This window comes from Oncorhynchus kisutch, linkage group LG15 (genome assembly GCF_002021735.2).
Source record: "Oncorhynchus kisutch isolate 150728-3 linkage group LG15, Okis_V2, whole genome shotgun sequence".
NCBI classification, from domain to species: domain Eukaryota; kingdom Metazoa; phylum Chordata; class Actinopteri; order Salmoniformes; family Salmonidae; genus Oncorhynchus; species Oncorhynchus kisutch.
Window position 1 is genome coordinate 43,641,695 of NC_034188.2, and position 18,971 is coordinate 43,660,665.

Below are 18,971 nucleotides of genomic sequence, written 5' to 3' on the forward strand. Positions count from 1 at the left end.
TATAATTAAATAAGGAATTGTGAAACTGAGTATAAATGTATTTGGCTAAGGTGTATGTCAACTTCCGACTTCAACTGTATATGTGCAATATACTTACAGTACCAACCAACTTACCATCTTCACAGCCAATGTCTGCAAGTAAACATATCCTTCTACTAATTAAAAACAATATGACAACATGATAAAGGTTATTTACAATAACATACAATTTACAACAAGATAATGTAATAAAATTCCAACTGTCTTAAGGTGGAGAACCGGCCAAGCAGTGAAAACAAGGGTGGGGAAAACATGAGACAAAACATGATGGAGGATGTCGATGGACAGACAAATTCATGCACATTGACGACATGAAACAAACAAGACACATGAAAATGCTTCCTACACCAGGCCACCACCTTACCTTCTCCCACGTATTTCCAGCAGAAGCAGTGGACGCTGACCTCTGTTGTGTAGGGCGTGGACACCTTGGGAGTCCTGGACCCAGGACAGGGACTGGAATCTGGACTGGGAAATGGTTCCAGGCGCCCAGCCTGAAAACAAGAGAATATATGATTTGTAATGGATTTCTGATGGTATCGTGCCATGGAACGTTCCTCATCCCTGCAGAGAGTAAGACTGTTTGCAATAGCAAACAGCCCACAATCTGTGCCCCCTTTCTGCTGCTGGACTGCCGGCCACTCCACAGTCACAGAAGTCCCTGGAAAAGATAATAGAGGTGAGTTGTGAGAGAAAGTCTGGGGTAGTGTCATGACCACTCGAGTCATACACCTTAACAGTACCTACCTGGCAGCGGAGGTTACGTACCGTGACCCAGTGGTTAGCCTTGAGATGGACTATCTGGACAAACCCCTGGGCCAGTGTTGGTACTGCTGACAGCATGGCAATGTTTATTTTTCCCAATTTCATGGTATCCAATTGGTAGTAGTTAGTAGTTAGTCTTGTCTCATCGCTGCAACTCCCGTACGGACTCAGGAGAGGCGAAGGTCAAGAGCCATGCGTCCTCCAATACACAACCCAACCTAGCCGCACTGCTTCTTGATACAACGCACATCCAACCCGGAAGCCAGCCGCACCAATGTGTCGGAGGAAACACCTTACACCTGGCGACTTGGTCAGCGTCCACTGCACCCGGCCTGCCACAGGAGTCGCTAGTGCGCAATGAGACAAGGATATCCCTGCCGGCCAAACCATCCCTAACCCGGATGATGCTGGGCCAATTGTGCGTCGCCCCATGGGCCTCCCGGTTGCGGCCGGCTGCAACAGAGCCTGGGCTCAAACCCAGAATCTCTGGTGGCACAGCTAGCACTGCGATGTGCCACCCGGGAGGTCCTAGCATGGCAATGTCGCCCACCACGAGCAGGCCTCCTACTTCTGGATGTTGCACCTGCAAAAGAACTTGAGCATGATCAATTGGAAAATTGTCTAACCAGGAGTATGACGGAAGAATGACCCCCCCCCCCGAAGGTCCTCCATCTGACCACAGAGAGCAGCTGGCCTTACCTGCCCCTGTTAGACACTAGTGATGAGAACCTCACTAGTGTCTTCTAGTCCAGTGACTGGACTTACCTGCCCCTGTTCCTCCAGTCCGACGCAAGCCACAAGTGAGAAAATGTGATGGATTAGCGCAGTGCAGTGCGAAGGGGAGAAATGAACTTTTCAACAGTTTTTTAAAGTATAGCCTACCTCAAGCCTTACAACTCAGAGCACAGAGAATCAGACTGATCCGAACTCACTGGCTCTGGTGGATGGGATAATTCCTGGGTGGCTCGGACAGTCGATGATCGAGTTAATGAAATACTAAAGTCTAAGTAAATTTGCACTGCTGTGTTTCTGTTGCTCTGTCTCCCCATCTCTCTCTGTCTTTCACTCTCTTCCTCTCTCTCTCTCTGTCTTGTGAAGACACCTAGTTAAGGGCAGTTTGAGTTACCATAATTGCTTACACCTATCCATTTGATTGACCAGGGTTAACCTATAGCTAGATACCTCAATATGACAGACATATAACTAAATGTATAGCTAGCGACATGTAGATGACCAACTAGATAGATGGGAAAGGGTTATAAATGGTTGGTTGTACATAAATCCTTCCAGTTATCTAATAGCCTTCCAGTTATCTAATAACAATTAACCTTACACTGAATTGTGAATTTCTCTGCCCGCATACGAGTGTTGCGCCTCTTGTCGAGATTAGGGTTGCCTTCATAGGACTTCGCCTGGTTGGAAAGATAAAAGAAAATCTCCTCGAGGGATGCATTAAAGTGCAAGCTACATACAAACAGAAAGCTACAACAACAGTTAACGTAAGCTCACTCACTCACTTTTGTACATTGCCTTGGTCCGTACAATTGCCCTTATTTTAGCGCCCAGATCAACTTTAATACTTCCAGATCAACTGTAATGTCGATACCATTGTAAAGCACAATTTCTCCACTTTCCAACAGAATCAATTACATGACCTAAACGCTACCCATTTCTGCATGTTTCAAGAAGGCAATGAGCCCCGTCGGGTCATTTAAAAAATGGCGGGTGGGGAAGCTAAACTAATGCGTGATAGTGAGAAGGAGAGATGTTGTGTGGGAAAATTGCTTTTTTCACTCGATCTGTCCAACTTATCACCTTATCGCCTCTAAAATGTAAATAAAACACTGCAAAGAGTTTATATAATGTGTCACTACATACCTATTTGAAGGTTTGTGTCAAATTTGAATTGGGTTTTTAGGGAGGTGCTAAAGTGATCTTAGAAGTAAAACAGCGGCATTGAGAATGATGATCGCATGCAATGATGACGCAAAAAATGACTAGGTATCCCCCTTGAAGCTGGATGAGACAATACCAAGAGTGTGCAAAGCTGTCATCAAGTCAAAGGATGGCTACTTTGAAGAATCTCAAAAATAAAATATATTATGATTTGTTTAACACTTTTTTGGTTACTACATGATTCCATATTTTATAGTTTCGTTGTCTTCACTATTATTCTACAATGTAGAAAATAGTAAAACTAAGAGAAACTCCAGCATGAAGTGTGTTCAGACTTTTTGACTGGTACTGTATGTACAGTGGGGAGAACAAGTTTGGAGGTTTTCCTACTTACAAAGCATGTAGAGGTCTGTAATTTGTATCATATGTACACTTCAACTGTGAGAGACGGACGCTGAAGGTAAGTCCAGGATTTTCAACAAAAATCCTGAAAATCACATTGTATGATTTTTAAGTAATTAATTAGCATTTATTGTGTGACATAAGTATTTGATACATCAGAAAAGCAGAACTTAATATTTGGTACAGAAACCTTTGCAATTACAGAGATCATACGTTTCCTGTAGTTCTTGACCAGGTTTGCACACACTGCAGCAGGGATTTTGACCCACTCCTCTATACAGACCTTCTCCAGATCCTTCAGGTTTCTGACAATACAAACTTTCAGCTCCCTCCAAAGATTTTCTACTGGGTTCAGGTCTGGAGACTGGCTAGGCCACTCCAGGACCTTGAGATGCTTCTTATGGAGCCACTCCTTAGTTGCCCTGGCTGTGTGTTTCGGGTCGTTGTCATGCTGGAAGACCCAGCCATGACCCATCTTCAATGCTCTTACTGAGGGAAGTAGGTTGTTGGCCAAGATCTCGCGATACATGGCCCCATCTATCCTCCCCTCAATACGGTGCATTCGTCCTGTCCCTTTTGCAGAAAAGCATCCCCAAAGAGTGATGTTTCCACCTCCATGCTTCACGGTTGGGATGTGTTCTTGGGGTTGTACTCATCCTTCTTCTTCCTCCAAACACGGCGAGTGGAGTTCAGACCAAAAAGCTCTATTTGTGTCTCATTAGACCACAAGACCTTCTCCCATTCCTCCTCTGGATCATCCAGATGGTCATTGTCAGACTTCAGCCGGGCCTGGACATGCACTGGCTTGAGCAGGGGGGCCTTACGTGCGCTGCAGTATTTTAATCCATGACGGCGTAGTGTGTTACTAATGGTTTTCTTTGAGACTGTGGTCCCAGCTCTCTTCAGTTCATTGACCAGGTCCTGCCGTGTAGTTCTGGGTTGATCCCTCACCTTCCTCATGATCATTGATGCCCCACGAGGTGAGATCTTGCATGGAGCCCCAGACCGAGGGTGATTGACCGTCATCTTGAACTTCTTCTATTTTCTAATAATTGCGGCAACAGTTGTTGCCTTCTCACCAAGCTGCTTGCCTATTGTCCTGTAGCCCATCCCAGCCTTGTGCAGGTCTACAATTTTATCCCTGATGTCCTTACACAGCTCTCTGGTCTTGGCGATTGTGGAGATGTCTTTAATACAGGTAAAGAGTTCAAAATCAAATCAAATCAAATTTTATTTGTCACATACACATGGTTAGCAGATGTTAATGCGAGTGTAGCGAAATGCTTGTGCTTCTAGTTCCGACAATGCAGTAATAACGAACAAGTAATCTAACTAACAATTCCAAAAAAAACTACTGTCTTATACACAGTGTAAGGGGATAAAGAATATGTACATAAGGATATATGAATGAGTGATGGTACAGAGCAGCATAGGCAAGATACAGTAGATGATATCGAGTACAGTATATACATATGAAATGAGTATGTAAACCAAGTGGCATAGTTAAAGTGGCTAGTGATACATGTATTACATAAGGATGCAGTCGATGATATAGAGTACAGTATCTACGTATGCATATGAGATGAATAATGTAGGGTAAGTAACATTATATAAGGTAGCATTGTTTAAAGTGGCTAGTGATATATTTACATCATTTCCCATTAATTCCCATGATTAAAGTGGCTGGAGTAGAGTCAGTGTCATTGACAGTGTGTTGGCAGTAGCCACTCAATGTTAGTGGTGGCTGTTTAACAGTCTGATGGCCTTGAGATAGAAGCTGTTTTTCAGTCTCTCGGTCCCAGCTTTGATGCACCTGTACTGACCTCGCCTTCTGGATGACAGCGGGGTGAACAGGCAGTGGCTCGGGTGGTTGATGATCTTTATGGCCTTCCTGTAACATCGGGTGGTGTAGGTGTCCTGGAGGGCAGGTAGTTTGCCCCCGGTGATGCGTTGTGCAGACCTCACTACCCTCTGGAGAGCCTTACGGTTGAGGGCGGTGCAGTTGCCATACCAGGCGGTGATACAGCCCACCAGGATGCTCTCGATTGTGCATCTGTAGAAGTTTGTGAGTGCTTTTGGTGACAAGCCCATTTCTTCAGCCTCCTGAGGTTGAAGAGGCGCTGCTGCGCCTTCCTCACGATGCTGTCTGTGTGAGTGGACCAATTCAGTTTGTCTGTGATGTGTATGCCGAGGAACTTAAAACTTGCTACCCTCTCCACTACTGTTCCATCGATGTGGATGGGGGGGTGTTCCCTCTGCTGTTTCCTGAAGTCCACAATCATCTCCTTAGTTTTGTTGACGTTGAGTGTGAGGTTATTTTCCTGACACCACACTCCGAGGGCCCTCACCTCCTCCCTGTAGGCCGTCTCGTCGTTGTTGGTAATCAAGCCTACCACTGTTGTGTCGTCCGCAAACTTGATGATTGAGTTGGAGGCGTGCGTGGCCACGCAGTCGTGGGTGAACAGGGAGTACAGGAGAGGGCTCAGAACGCACCCTTGTGGGGCCCCAGTGTTGAGGATCAGCGGGGAGGAGATGTTGTTGCCTACCCTCACCACCTGGGGGCGGCCCGTCAGGAAGTCCAGTACCCAGTTGCACAGGGCGGGGTCGAGACCCAGGGTCTCGAGCTTGATGACGAGCTTGGAGGGTACTATGGTGTTGAATGCCGAGCTGTAGTCGATGAACAGCATTCTCACATAGGTATTCCTCTTGTCCAGATGGGTTAGGGCAGTGTGCAGTGTGGTTGAGATTGCATCGTCTGTGGACCTATTTGGGCGGTAAGCAAATTGGAGTGGGTCAAGGGTGTCAGGTAGGGTGGAGGTGATATGGGTCAAACAGGTGCAGTTAATACAGGTAATGAGTGGAGAACAGGAGGGCTTCTTAAAGAAAAACTAACAGGTCTGTGAGAGCTGGAATTCTTACTGGTTGGTCGGTGATCAAATACTTATGTCATGCAATAAAATGCAAATTAATTACTTAAAAATCATACAATGTGATTTTCTGGATTTTTGTTTTAGATTCCGTCTCTCAGCGTTGAAGTGTACCTATGATAAAAATTACAGACCTCTACATGCTTTGTAAGTAGGGAAACCTGCAAAATTGGCAGTGTATCAAATACTTGTTCTCCCCACTGTATGTGTGTGCTCAAAGCAATTACAGTCTAGTCTTCATTAGTCACATATGGCTGCTTGGTCTACTGTGATGTATGTTTGCTTACAGGCTTTGCGGGTCTTTGGTGGCGCAAACACGTGTAAGTGAATGCAAGGGCAGCTCCTGCTGCTGTTGAGGCATGCATCTCACATTCACCCTTCATGTTTGATCTTCAAGCCACTGGTCTGCCACTTTGGCTTACCTTTATCATGACAAACAGGCGGGGAGGGAGATGGGAATGGCAACTGGACTGAGGGATGTCACCCTGTTTACTCCCCATCACTCACTCTCTCCCTCGCCATCTCTCACCCTCTTCCTTTACACCTGACTTTCTCTCTCCAGCACTCCCTGTCTCTCCCTTTCTCAACTCCATACCTTTCTCCATATGTTTCCCTTTGGACCTCTCTCTCAGTTTCTCATCTTCTCTCCCCCACTCTATCGCTCTCTTTCGCTTTCACCCTCCCTCCCGTGTCTCTCCCAACCTAATCTTATCTCTTTCTCTCTCTGTAGTTGGGTATACCATGAATGATCTGATCTTCGAGTGGTTGGCAGAGAACCCGGTGCAGGTGGCTGATGATCTGACACTCCCTCAGTTCGTGCTGAAAGATGAGCAGGATCTGGGCTACTGTACCAAGCACTACAACACAGGTGGGACCTTGGTGGAACTTCAGTGGAAGAGCACATTGTTAAGATTGCTTTTCTGAAAGGAACATAAATGGCAGAATGGAGCTTTGGGGGTTGGGGATTGTGTTTAATTGATGTTTAAGAAAAGAGTTCAGAGCATAAGTTGTTGAGAGAGCTGGCGCTTTCTGCAAAATGATTAAAAGTCCTAGATGCTGCAGAATCATTGATAAATGTACATGAGAAAAAAGCTAATTAAGTGCTCAATGGAGTAGCAGCAACTTCCTTCTCAACATATGATCTGAACTCCATGGACCAGTGGCAACTTTTCCAACCAACAAAAAACACGTAAATTCTACAGAATTTGCCAAAAGACTTAAGTATTTGCCAATTCTATCGGTTATGGTGGCAGGTAAATTCACCTGCATCGAGGTTAAGTTCCACCTGGAGAGACAGATGGGCTACTACCTGATCCAGATGTACATCCCCAGCCTGCTCATCGTCATCCTGTCCTGGGTCTCCTTCTGGATCAACATGGATGCTGCCCCGGCTAGAGTGGGCCTGGGCATCACCACCGTGCTCACCATGACCACCCAGAGCTCTGGGTCCCGGGCCTCTTTACCCAAGGTGAGCATAGATGACGCTCTACCAACACCAGGGATGTAGTGTTAAAAAGTAAGGCAAGTAAGCAGGATGATGGATAGCGAGTCTAGTAAGTGCTATCAGTGCTAATTTTGCAAGGCGTGGAAACACTATTCACATGAAGGGTCACTGTCAACGCAAAGCTTGTAGGAACTGGTAGCATATGTATCAGAATGTTTCAAATTGTTTCAATTTAATCATATGACTCCTCTCCCAATGCTGATTGGCTATTTCAGATGTCACATTAATGGGCTGGCACCTGGTTATTGTCACCTGCCAGATCAACGGAATGCAATGTTAATGGTCCAGTTCATAACCAATTACTTCTAGCATCTGCGATGCTAGGCCTCTAGGTTTGTTAGACTGGAATATCCAATTTAGATACAGTAGTTAGGCCATGTCTAGACAGGTAGCTGGCAAAATATTACTATGGAGTGAACTCAACTGGAATTTCAAACCTGAGTTTGACATGTTTTGACGTTAACGTGTTCATGAACAGAGCAGAGTTGATGTATGAGTCTATGTGAATCTGATGCATCTGCCTGCATCTTATTTTCTCCCGTTACAATTTTGGGCCATTCTGAAGACAAGGCTCATTAGCCTCACTAGTCCTGTGTTGCTCAGTTGGTAGAGCAGCTCCAGGGTTGTGAGTTCGATTCCCACAGGGGACCAGTATGAAAAAAGTATTAAAAAATGTATGCACTCACTGTTATAAGTCTCTCTGGATAAGAGCGTTTGCTAAATTACTAAAATGTAGTCTGCATGTTTAGGGCAGTGTCAGTATGCCATTTCCCCTTTAAATACGCCCACCAACGCCTCCATTGATTCGGTTACCTTGTGTGCCTCTCCCCGCCAGGTGTCCTACGTGAAGGCCATTGACATCTGGATGGCCGTGTGCTTACTGTTCGTGTTCGCTGCGCTGCTCGAGTATGCAGCAGTCAACTTCGTCTCGCGGCAACACAAGGAGTTTATCCGGCTGAGGAAGAAGCGGCGGCGGCAAAGAATAGTGAGTGTAAATCGCCAGACACACACACTGGACAAACACACCTGTCACTTTCTACCACACTGACTTACAGACCTTGTTATTGTGCGCTGCTGTATATTCAGAGACTGACAACAGCAACACACTACAGCTGGCCGTCACTTTACATGAGGAAGATAAAGCTCATTTCAGGCTCAGCTCATTTCCACGGTGAGGACTGACCTGCACAGATGTCCATGTGCTCCCTACTCCCCTCGTCACACCATTAACCTGGTCTGTAACACAGGCTAAACCTGTCCTCCAGCCTCGCATCACTGGAACTATGGCAGAGTAAAATAGGGAGTTTTATGGCTGAATAAGAGCTTAGGAGGAGTAAAATATTGCTGATCTGAAGTATTTCTATCCAGCCAAACGAACCAATCCACCATGTAGCCACTTGTAGAGAATGGAGAGCTGTAATACTACTGAGCACAAATTACAAGATGGGAGACCCTTTAGCGAAACAGAAAATTGACTCTCAAGAGCAGAGACAACAGAGTCTGAAAAAACATATTAAACGGTGGTCCAAAATGGGTGGGCTGTTTTCCTAGAGTATTAAAGCTCCCACTGTCCAGGGCAGACAAATCTCATAGATTTAGTGGGCTGTCTACTGGACTCGAATACAATAAAAGGAGCGAAAATGATTTTCCATGAGAGCAAGAAGTAACTCCACTTCAGTAGGGCAATTACTCCCATCAAGACATTTGGCTTCTGAATTATCCATCTAGGGTGGTATTGAAGCATGGCCTTGGGCTGATAGAGCACACCTAGCTACCATCACTGACTGACCAGGGTTAATCAGTACCTACTGTACCTCCATGGTCTTCAGCTTGGCATTGAAAAACAACAGAGGGCAGTGACACCCAAGCTCCCATGTACGTGTACTGTATACACTACAGCTTACGTCATGAAGGAAATAAAACTACTTTATATCTACTGTATAAGAAAATGAGTCGCAGTGTTTGCAAAGCCAACTTACTTTAGTTCCTCAAGGATATTTTCCTCAGCCTCCTGAGCTACAGTAATTCCCTTGGTTAAAGCCATTTGTTGATGAATCATACTTTTAACGTTTTCCTTGAGTGCTTCACTGATTTAAAGGCTAAATTGCATAGCTTGTTTTCCGTTTAGTTCCGTACCACTTTTTACTATTTTCTACATTGTAGAATAATAGTGAAGACATCAAAACTATGAAATAACACATATGGAATCATGTATGTCCAAAAAAGTGTTGTATATTTTATATTTGAGATTCTTCAAAGTTGATACCCTTTGCCTTGATGACAGCTTTGCACATTATTGGCATTCTCTCAACCAGCTTCATGAGGTAGTCATCTTGAATGTATTTCAATTAACAGGTGCGCCTTGTTAAAAGTTAATTTGTGGAATTTCTTACCATCTTAATGTGTTTGAGCCAGTCAATTGTGTTGTGACAGGGTAGGGGTGGTATACAGAAGATACAGTGCCTTGCGAAAGTATTCGGCCCCCTTGAACTTTGCGACCTTTTGCCACATTTCAGGCTTCAAACATAAAGATATAAAACTGTATTTTTTTGTGAAGAATCAACAACAAGTGGGACACAATCATGAAGTGGAACGACATTTATTGGATATTTCAAACTTTTTTAACAAATCAAAAACTGAAAAATTGGGCGTGCAAAATTATTCAGCCCCTTTACTTTCAGTGCAGCAAACTCTCTCCAGAAGTTCAGTGAGGATCTCTGAATGATCCAATGTTGACCTAAATGACTAATGATGATAAATACAATCCACCTGTGTGTAATCAAGTCTCCGTATAAATGCACTGGTGCTCTGGTCAGATTAAACCAAAATTGAACTTTTTGGCAACAATGCAAAACGTTATGTTTGGCGTAAAAGCAACACAGCTCATCACCCTGAACACAACATCACCACTGTCAAACATGGTGGTGGAAGCATCATGGTTTGGGCCTGCTTTTCTTCAGCAGGGACAGGGAAGATGGTTAAAATTGATGGGAAGATGGATGGAGCCAAATACAGGACCATTCTGGAAGAAAACCTGATGGAGTCTGCAAAAGACCTGAGACTGGGACGGAGATTTGTCTTCCAACAAGACAATGATCCAAAACATAAAGCAAAATCTACAATGGAATGGTTCAAAAATAAACATATCCAGGTGTTAGAATGGCCAAGTCAAAGTCCAGACCTGAATCCAATCGAGAATCTGTGGAAAGAACTGAAAACTGCTGTTCACAAATGCTCTCCATCCAACCTCACTGAGCTCGAGCTGTTTTGCAAGGAGGAATGGGAAAAAATGTCAGTCTCTCGATGTGCAAAACTGATAGAGACATACCCCAAGCGACTTACAGCTGTAATCGCAGCAAAAGGTGGTGCTACAAAGTATTAACTTAAGGGGGCTGAATAATTTTGCACGCCCAATTTTTCAGTTTTGGATTTGTTAAAAAAGTTTGAAATATCCAATAAATGTCGTTCCACTTCATGATTGTGTCCCACTTGTTGTTGATTCTTCACAAAAAAATACAGTTTTATATCTTTATGTTTGAAGCCTGAAATGTGGCAAAAGGTCGCAAAGTTCAAGGGGGCCGAATACTTTCGCAAGGCACTGTAGCTCTATTTGGTAAAAGACCAAGTCTATATTATGGCAAGAACAGCTCAAATAAGGAAAGAGAAACGTCCATCGTTACTTTAAGACATGAAGGTCAGTCAATGCGGAACATTTCAAGAACTTTGAAAGTTTCTTCAAGTGCAGTGGCAAAAACCATCAAGCGATATGATGAAACTGGCTCTCATGAGGACCGCCACAGGTTAGGCAGACTCAGAGTTACCTCTGCTGCAGAGGATAAATTCCTTAGATTTAACTGCACCTCAGAGTACAGCCCAAATAAATGCTTCACAGAGTTCAAGTAACAGACACATCTCAACATCAACTGTTCAGAGGAGACTGGGTGAATCAGGCCTTCATAGTTGAATTGCTGCAAAGAAACCACTGCTAAAAGACACCAATAAGAAGAAGATACTTGTTTCGGCCAAGAAACACGAGCAATGGACATTAGACCGGGTGAAATTTGTCCTTTGGTTTGATGAGTCCAAATTTAAGATTTTTGGTTCCAACCTCTGTGTCTTTGTGAGACGCAGAGTAGGTCAACGGATGATCTCCGCATGTGTGGTTCCAACCGTGAATCACAGAGGAGGAGGTGTGATGGTGTGGGTGTGCTTTGCTGGTGACACTGTCAGTGATTTATTTACAATTCAAGTCATACTTAACCAGCATGCCTACCACAGAATTCTGCTGGTACGCCATCACATCTGGTTTGCGCTTAGTGGGACTATCATTTAATTTTCAACAGGACAGTGACCCAAAACACACCTCCAGGCTGTGTAAGAGCTATTTGACCAAGGATAGTTATGGAATGCTGCATCAGATGACCTGGCCTCCACAATCACCAAAGCTGTTATCAAGGCAAAGGGTGGCTACTTTGAAGAATCTCAAATACAAATATTCCATGTGTTATTTCATCGTTTTAATGTCTTCACTATTATTCTGCAATGTAGAAAATAGTACAAATAAAGAAAAACCCTTGAATGAGTAGGTGTGTCCAAACTTTTGACTGTTACTGTATGTTCACATCTTTTGTCTATTTTTGGCTCAAAGAAAGTAATGTACTTTTGCTTAATTTGGAATGAAGCCGATAGCATTTCCTGCACTCAGCAAAATTATTAGATTAGCATTTCTTAGGAATTAAGTTTTGCAGCACCTGAGCACATCATTCTTTCAGCACCCTTGTATTATAGACAAAAGCTGAGAAAAAAGGTATACAATCCAATGTGCAGCTCATTTCTGATTGGTATTAAAAGAGAGAATAGCATGGTTTCAAATGACATTTTTCCAATCTATTTATTGCTCCTTTCTCTGCGGAGGACATGGCCTTGGCCAATCAACCGCCGAGTGTAGAGTCAGAGAGGAAAGTGAACGACCTGCCTGGCAACAACACCATCAGCACCAGCTACCACGGAAACCTGAATCAGCACTGCAGGGCCTATGCCAGGGTAAAACTGACCCCTGTATCACCTCTGACCCCAAAGTGAATGTTCCATCACCTCTGTCCACTCAAACTGAATCTGTTGACCCCCAAAACCGAATGTCTTCCACCACATCTGATCCCCAAAGCGAATATGTTCTACCCCTGCCCCACCAAGTGCAAGTTTTGCACTGGAACAAGCCCCTTTTGACCCCCCCCCCCAGTCTGCTCCTGCCCTTTACGCCATCCTAATTCTAAACGTTAAATTAAAGTCTGATGTAATTCTGTGTCATCGGCTCCAGGTGGGTACTCTTCGGGGGGGGGGGGGGTTCACCTTCGCTGTCTTCTCAAGAAAGCACAAAGACATGACACAGGACATCCTCTGCTCTGAGGGTGTTGGCATGTACTGATCGCTTAGTACTTGGAGATCTTTTTTATTGAGTAAAAAATGTGCCTTCAGAAAGTATCCATACCCCTTGACATATTCCACATATTGTTGTGTTACAGCCTGAATTCAAAATTTATTTAAAAAAAATACATTCTCACCCAATGACATAGTGAAAACAATTTTTTGCAAATTCACTGAAAATAAAATACTGAAATATCTAATTTAAATAAGTATTCATACCTCTGTAGGAAAAAACGGTTGTTGATCATTGCTAGACAACCATTTTCAGGTCTTGCCATTGATTTCCAAGTAGATTTAAGTCAGAACTGTAACTCGGACAGTCAGGAACATTCACTTTCTTCTTGGTAAGCAACTCCAGTGTAGATTTGGCCTTGTGTTATTGTCCTGCTGATAGGTGAATTAATCTCCCAGTGTCTGGTGGAAAGCAGACTGAACCAGGTTTTCCTCTAGGATTTTCCCTGTGCTTCGCTCCACTCCATTTTTTTTTTACCCTGAAAAACGACCCAGTCCTTAACAATTACAAGCATACCCATGAAATGATGCAGCTACCACTGTGCTTGAAAATATGGAGAGTGGTATTCAGTAATGTGTTGTACTGGATTTTACTGGGTTTATTGATAAACCATCAAAAGTGTAATTAATAACTTCACCATAATCAAAAGGGATATTCAATGTCTGTTTATTTATTTTTTATCCATCTACTAATAGGTGCCCTTATTTGTGATGCATTGGAAAACCTCCCTGGTCTTTGTGGTTGAATCTGTGTTTGAAATACACTGCTCGCCTGAGGGACCTTATAGACAATTGTTTGTGAGGTAGTCATTAAAAATAATGTTAAATACTATAATTGCACATATAGTGAGTCCATTCAACTTATATTATGTGACTTGTTAAGCAAATGTTTACTCATGTAGGCGTGCCATAACAAATCAGTTGAATACTTTTTGACTAAAGACATTTCAGCTTTTCATTTTGAATTAATTTGCGAACATTTCGAAAAACATCATTCCATTTTGACATTATTATGTATAGGCCAGTGACAAAACAAAATCCAAATTTAATCCATTTTCAATTCAGGCTGTAACACAAAAAAAAGACCTGCCAAGGGTCAGGGAGAAAGACACCCGGGAGGTTCAATTCACTCACTGCCTTAACACTGACTACTAATAACCCAATTTAGATCCCACATCCCACCTTTCCCTGCCAAAGCGCATCTCTCAAGGTGTGAGAGGACTGTCAACATTAAGCTACATGTCTATTAATATTCTCCACAAAGATAGGGAATATGGCATCTCACTCTGCATGGAAAGAGTGCCCTGCCATCCATCATTGGTAATGCCCATTGTGAGTTTTTGTCGGGACCCTGACTTTTCACTCCGGCACCTTGATAGGTCTATTATTTCAGAAGTTTAGATTTTTTAAAAGTCTGTGTCCTTAGCCTACAAAGAGAAATGGAGGAACATTTTTTTTTACTTTGGTAATTAAAATGGCCTTTTCACGTTAATGATACTGTTCCTCTCCAGTATCATTAAGTATCGTTAAGAAACGCTAGTGGCTATGATTTAATTGAAATAGGTGTTGGTTTCAGGGTGTGGTTTGATGTGGATGTCTCTTGTGTGTTCGCAGGTGGGAAGAGTTAGACAAATTATTTTGCCAATTAGCTTCACCCGGCTGGCAAAATTGGTTGGACTTTGGATATCCTATCTCCGGGGCTAGTTAGGCACCGTCAATAAATTACACAATGTAAATGAGACATATTGTACACCTTTTAGTTTTCTCATGAAATGGTTTCAATATTTGTATATTCATTTCTACTATTTATAGTTGGTTTGAGGTTTTTAAGTCATTGAGATGTGGAGCCAATTTTAACGTATTGTCCCATGTAGCTTAACCCTCAACAAGACAAAGCTGCACTTCCTTCCGGGTAAGGCCTGTCCACTCCAAGACCTCTCCATCAAGGTGGACAACTCAGGTTCATGATCTACAATATCCGTGGAGTACAACGTTTCCTCACACAAGAAACGGCACACCTCCTAATCCAGGCACTTGTCACCTCCCGTCTGGACTACTCCAGCTGGCTCTGTTGGCTGGGCTCCCCGCTTGTGCCATCAAACCCTGGAATTTATCCAGAACGCAGCAGCCAACCTGGTGTTCAACCTTCCCAAGTTCTCTCATGCCACCCCACTCCTCCGCACACTCCACTGACTTCCAGTCGAAGCTCGCATCCACTACAAGACCATGATGCTTGCCCAGGTGCTTGCGTCTGCCACCTCTGGTCTGTTGGGCATCCTAACCCTACGGGAGGTCAGCTCCCGCTCAGCCCAGTCAAAACTGTTCTTTCTACGACTGTAATATGTGGTTGACTCACATAGCTTAAGATCTTAAGATAAATGCACTAACTGTAAGTCGATCTGGATAAGAGCATCTGCTAAAATATATCTTTTTTTATACAAATTACATTGTGTAATTTAACAACGGTCCCTAACAAGCCCCACAGGGATATCCAAAGTCAATGCAAATTGACCACGGGCAATACGATTGGGTCGCATGCAGCTGCCAAGCTGTTGGCATGTGGGCAGGATTGAAAAAAAATAAAACTTCACTTAGGTTGTGATTTCTCACAAAACTCAGTTTTGGACGAGACTGACTTTATGACCAAAATTACACTTTGTAGTAAACTTTGACAGTAGAATACATGATTATGACTCATATCTTCTCTAAATGAGAAGTTGTTTTTAGGGGCAGTTGCACTTTAAGTCCAGACATGCTTGGTGTTTTTCATTTTAAGTTGAGTAAGTAATGCCCTCACCCTGTTGCCCTTTTGCCTGCATCTGAGAATTACCCACTGGGAAAAAATATGAGTTAATGCCAGTTGACAGTGAAGAGCCAATTTGTGCTTTCTTTTTGCTTCATTCCCCAGGAAGAGGAACTGGTGAGAGACAGCCGTGGGTTTTACTTCCGAGGCTACGGACTGGGTCACTGCCTGCAGACCAAGGACGGAACGGTGGTGGAAGGGGCCACAATCTTCAACCCGCCGGTGTCCACCATGTATGATGGAGAGGCAGTCCGCAAGCGCTTTGTGGACCGGGCCAAGCGCATCGACACGATATCCCGCGCAGTCTTCCCTCTGAGCTTCCTCTTCTTCAACATTTTCTACTGGATTACCTACAAAGTGCTGCGACATGAGGACATCCACGCAAATTTGTAATTCCCAGCGACCTCTAATTGTTACATGCTACTTTTTTTCCCTTTTTTTTTCAACCAAAACTGCCTATCAGATATACATTAAAAGTGTTTCAGGGGCATATGCTTCGCAACAGTTGCCATTGATGCTAAAAACTCTGTGCTCAGGTGCGTCTTCAGGATTTCAGAGAGAGAGAGAGAGAGAGAAAGTGTGTATGAAAAGAAAGTGAAGATGTGAATTTAAACTGGTGTTAGAGTGCTATTTGTTATTGCATTCTCTTTTTTCTCTTAGTCATCTTGTTTTGACTGGATTACAGCAGAAACATTATAATGCTAGTCTTTGAACTTCTGCCTGAACTCTGAACTATGGCTAAAGGCAGATACCACAAGGGAATATTAGTCATGGCTGGATGGATACTACTGACTTGAATTTTACCAATCAACGCATCTTTAAATGAATGTAAAAAAAAAAGAAGGAAAAAATGCTTTTTTTTACAACTTTACAATGCCAAACAAATGGATGTGAGGGAGGGATTGGGGTCTTTGATATTTCTGGATTTAAATGAGGTGATGATGATATGTTGTTTTAACTACATATGACAATAGATTATATACAGTGCATTCGGAAAGCATTCAGACCCCTTGAGTTTTTCCTCATTTTATTACGTTACAGCCTTATTCTAAAATGTATTAAATTGTTTTTTCCCTAATCAATCTACACACAATACCATATAATGACAATCCAAAAACAGATTTTTACAAAAACATTTTTTTTAAATAAAAAACAAAACAATGGAAAAAATATATTTACATAAGTATTCAGACCCTTTACTTTGTTGAAGCACCTATGGCGGCAATTACAGCCTCGAGTCTTCTTGGTATGACGCTACAAGCTTGACACACCTGTTTTTGTGGAGTTTCTCCCATTCTTCTCTGCAGATCCTCTCAAGCTCTATCAGGTTGGATGGGGAGTGTCACTGCACAGCTATTTTCAGGACTCGCCAGAGATGTTCGATCGGGTTCAAGTCCAGGCTCTGGCTGAGCCACACAAGGACATTCAGAAACTTGTCCCGAAGACACTCTTGCATTGTCTTGGCTGTGTGCTTAGGGTTGTTGTCCTGTTGGAGTGGGAACCTTTGCCCAGTCTGAGGTCCTGAGCGCTCTGGTTTTCATCAAGGATCTCTCTGTACTTTGCTCAGTTCACCTTTGCCTCGATCCTGACTAGTCTCCCAGTCCTTGCCGCTGAAAAACATCCTCACAGTATGATGCTGCCACCACCATGCTTCACTGTAGGAATGGTGCAAGGTTTCCTCCAGACGTGACGCTTGGCATTCAGGCCAAAGAGTTCAATCTTGGTTTCATCAGGCCCGAGAATCTTGAGCACAACTGCATCCTGTTTCCGCTGATTCTACAACTTAATTGGAGTCCACCTGTGGTAAATTAAATTGATTGGACATGATTTGTGAAGTCACACACCTGTCTATATGCCTCTGTCATGTGGCTTCCGTCTGGCCACTACCCGATGGTTGTCCTTCTGGAAGATTCTCCCATCTCCACAGAGGAACTCTGGAGCTGTCAGAGTGACCATTGGGTTGTTGGCACCTCCCTGACCAAGGCTCTTCTCACCTGATTGCTCAGTTTGCGCCAGGAGGCCAGCTCTATGAAGAGTCTTGGTGGTTCCAAACTTCTTCCATTTAAGAATGATGGAGGCCACTGTGTTCTTGGGAACCATTAATACTGCATAAATGTTTTGATACCCGTCTTCAGATCTGTGCCTCGACACAATCCTGTCTCGGAGCTCTACAGACAATTCCTTCGACCTCATGGCTTGGTTTTTGCTCTGACATGCACTGTCAACTGTGGGACCTTATGTAGAAAGGTGTGTGCCTTTCCAAATCATGTCTAATCAATTGATTTTTTCACGGGTGGAAACAGGATGCAGCTGAGCTAAATTTCGAGTCTCATAGGGTCTGAATAGTTATGTAAAAGTATTTATGTTTTTCATTATCAATAAATTTACAATTCTAAAAATCAGTTTTCACTTTGTTATTATGGGGTATAGTTTGTAGAGTAATGGGTAAAAACAATTCTTTAAATCAATTTTAGAAGGTTGTAATGTAACAAAATGTGAAAAAAGTTAAGAGGTCTGAATACTTTCCGAAAGCACTGTATGTGTGTTTATATATACATACAGTACCCGTCAAAAGTTTGGACAAACCTACTCATTCAAGGGTTTTTCTTTATTTTTACTATTTTCTACATCAAAACTAGGAAATAACACAAATGGAATCTTGTTAAACAAAACAAAATATATTTTATATTTGAGATTCTTCTTTGCCTTGATGACAGCTATGCACACTCTTGGCATTTCTCAACCAGCTTCATGAGTTAGTCACCTGGAATGCATTTCAATTAACAGGTGTGCCTTGTTAAAAGTTAATTTGTGAAATCCATTATTACTTTAAGACACAAATGGTTAGAACTTGTTCTCAACTTGCCTAACTGGTTAAATAAAAGTTCAATAAAAAAATACGGAACATTTCAAGAACTTTGAAAGTTTCTTCAAGTGCAGTTGCAAAAACCATCAAGCTCTGATGAAACTGGCTTTCATGACTACCGGCACAGGAAAGGAACGTCTGCAGCAGAGGATAAGTTCTTTAGAGTTACCAACCTCAGAAATCGGCAATTAACTGCATCTTAGATTGAAGCCCAAATAAATGCTTCAGAGTTCAACTAACAGAGACATCTCAACATCAACTGTTCAAAGGAGACTGTGAATCAGGCTTTCATGGTTGAATGGCTGAAAATAAACCACTACTAAAGGACACAAT

General features: G+C 43.0%; 1 protein-coding gene across 1 annotated transcript in view; it reads left to right on the forward strand.

Moving 5' to 3' along the window:
* The window catches only part of LOC109905329 (glycine receptor subunit alpha-4), a gene marked incomplete at its 5' end in the record, with an annotated part of 43,171 nt that extends 26,400 nt beyond the window's left edge, over positions 1 to 16,771 (forward strand). Inside the window, 4 exons of the mRNA XM_031791403.1 lie at positions 6,760 to 6,897; positions 7,283 to 7,497; positions 8,369 to 8,518; positions 15,878 to 16,771. Coding sequence (XP_031647263.1) covers positions 6,760 to 6,897; positions 7,283 to 7,497; positions 8,369 to 8,518; positions 15,878 to 16,165 — 791 coding nt within the window. The remainder of the gene's footprint in view (positions 1 to 6,759; positions 6,898 to 7,282; positions 7,498 to 8,368; positions 8,519 to 15,877) is intronic.
* Between the last annotated feature and the right edge of the window lie 2,200 nt (positions 16,772 to 18,971).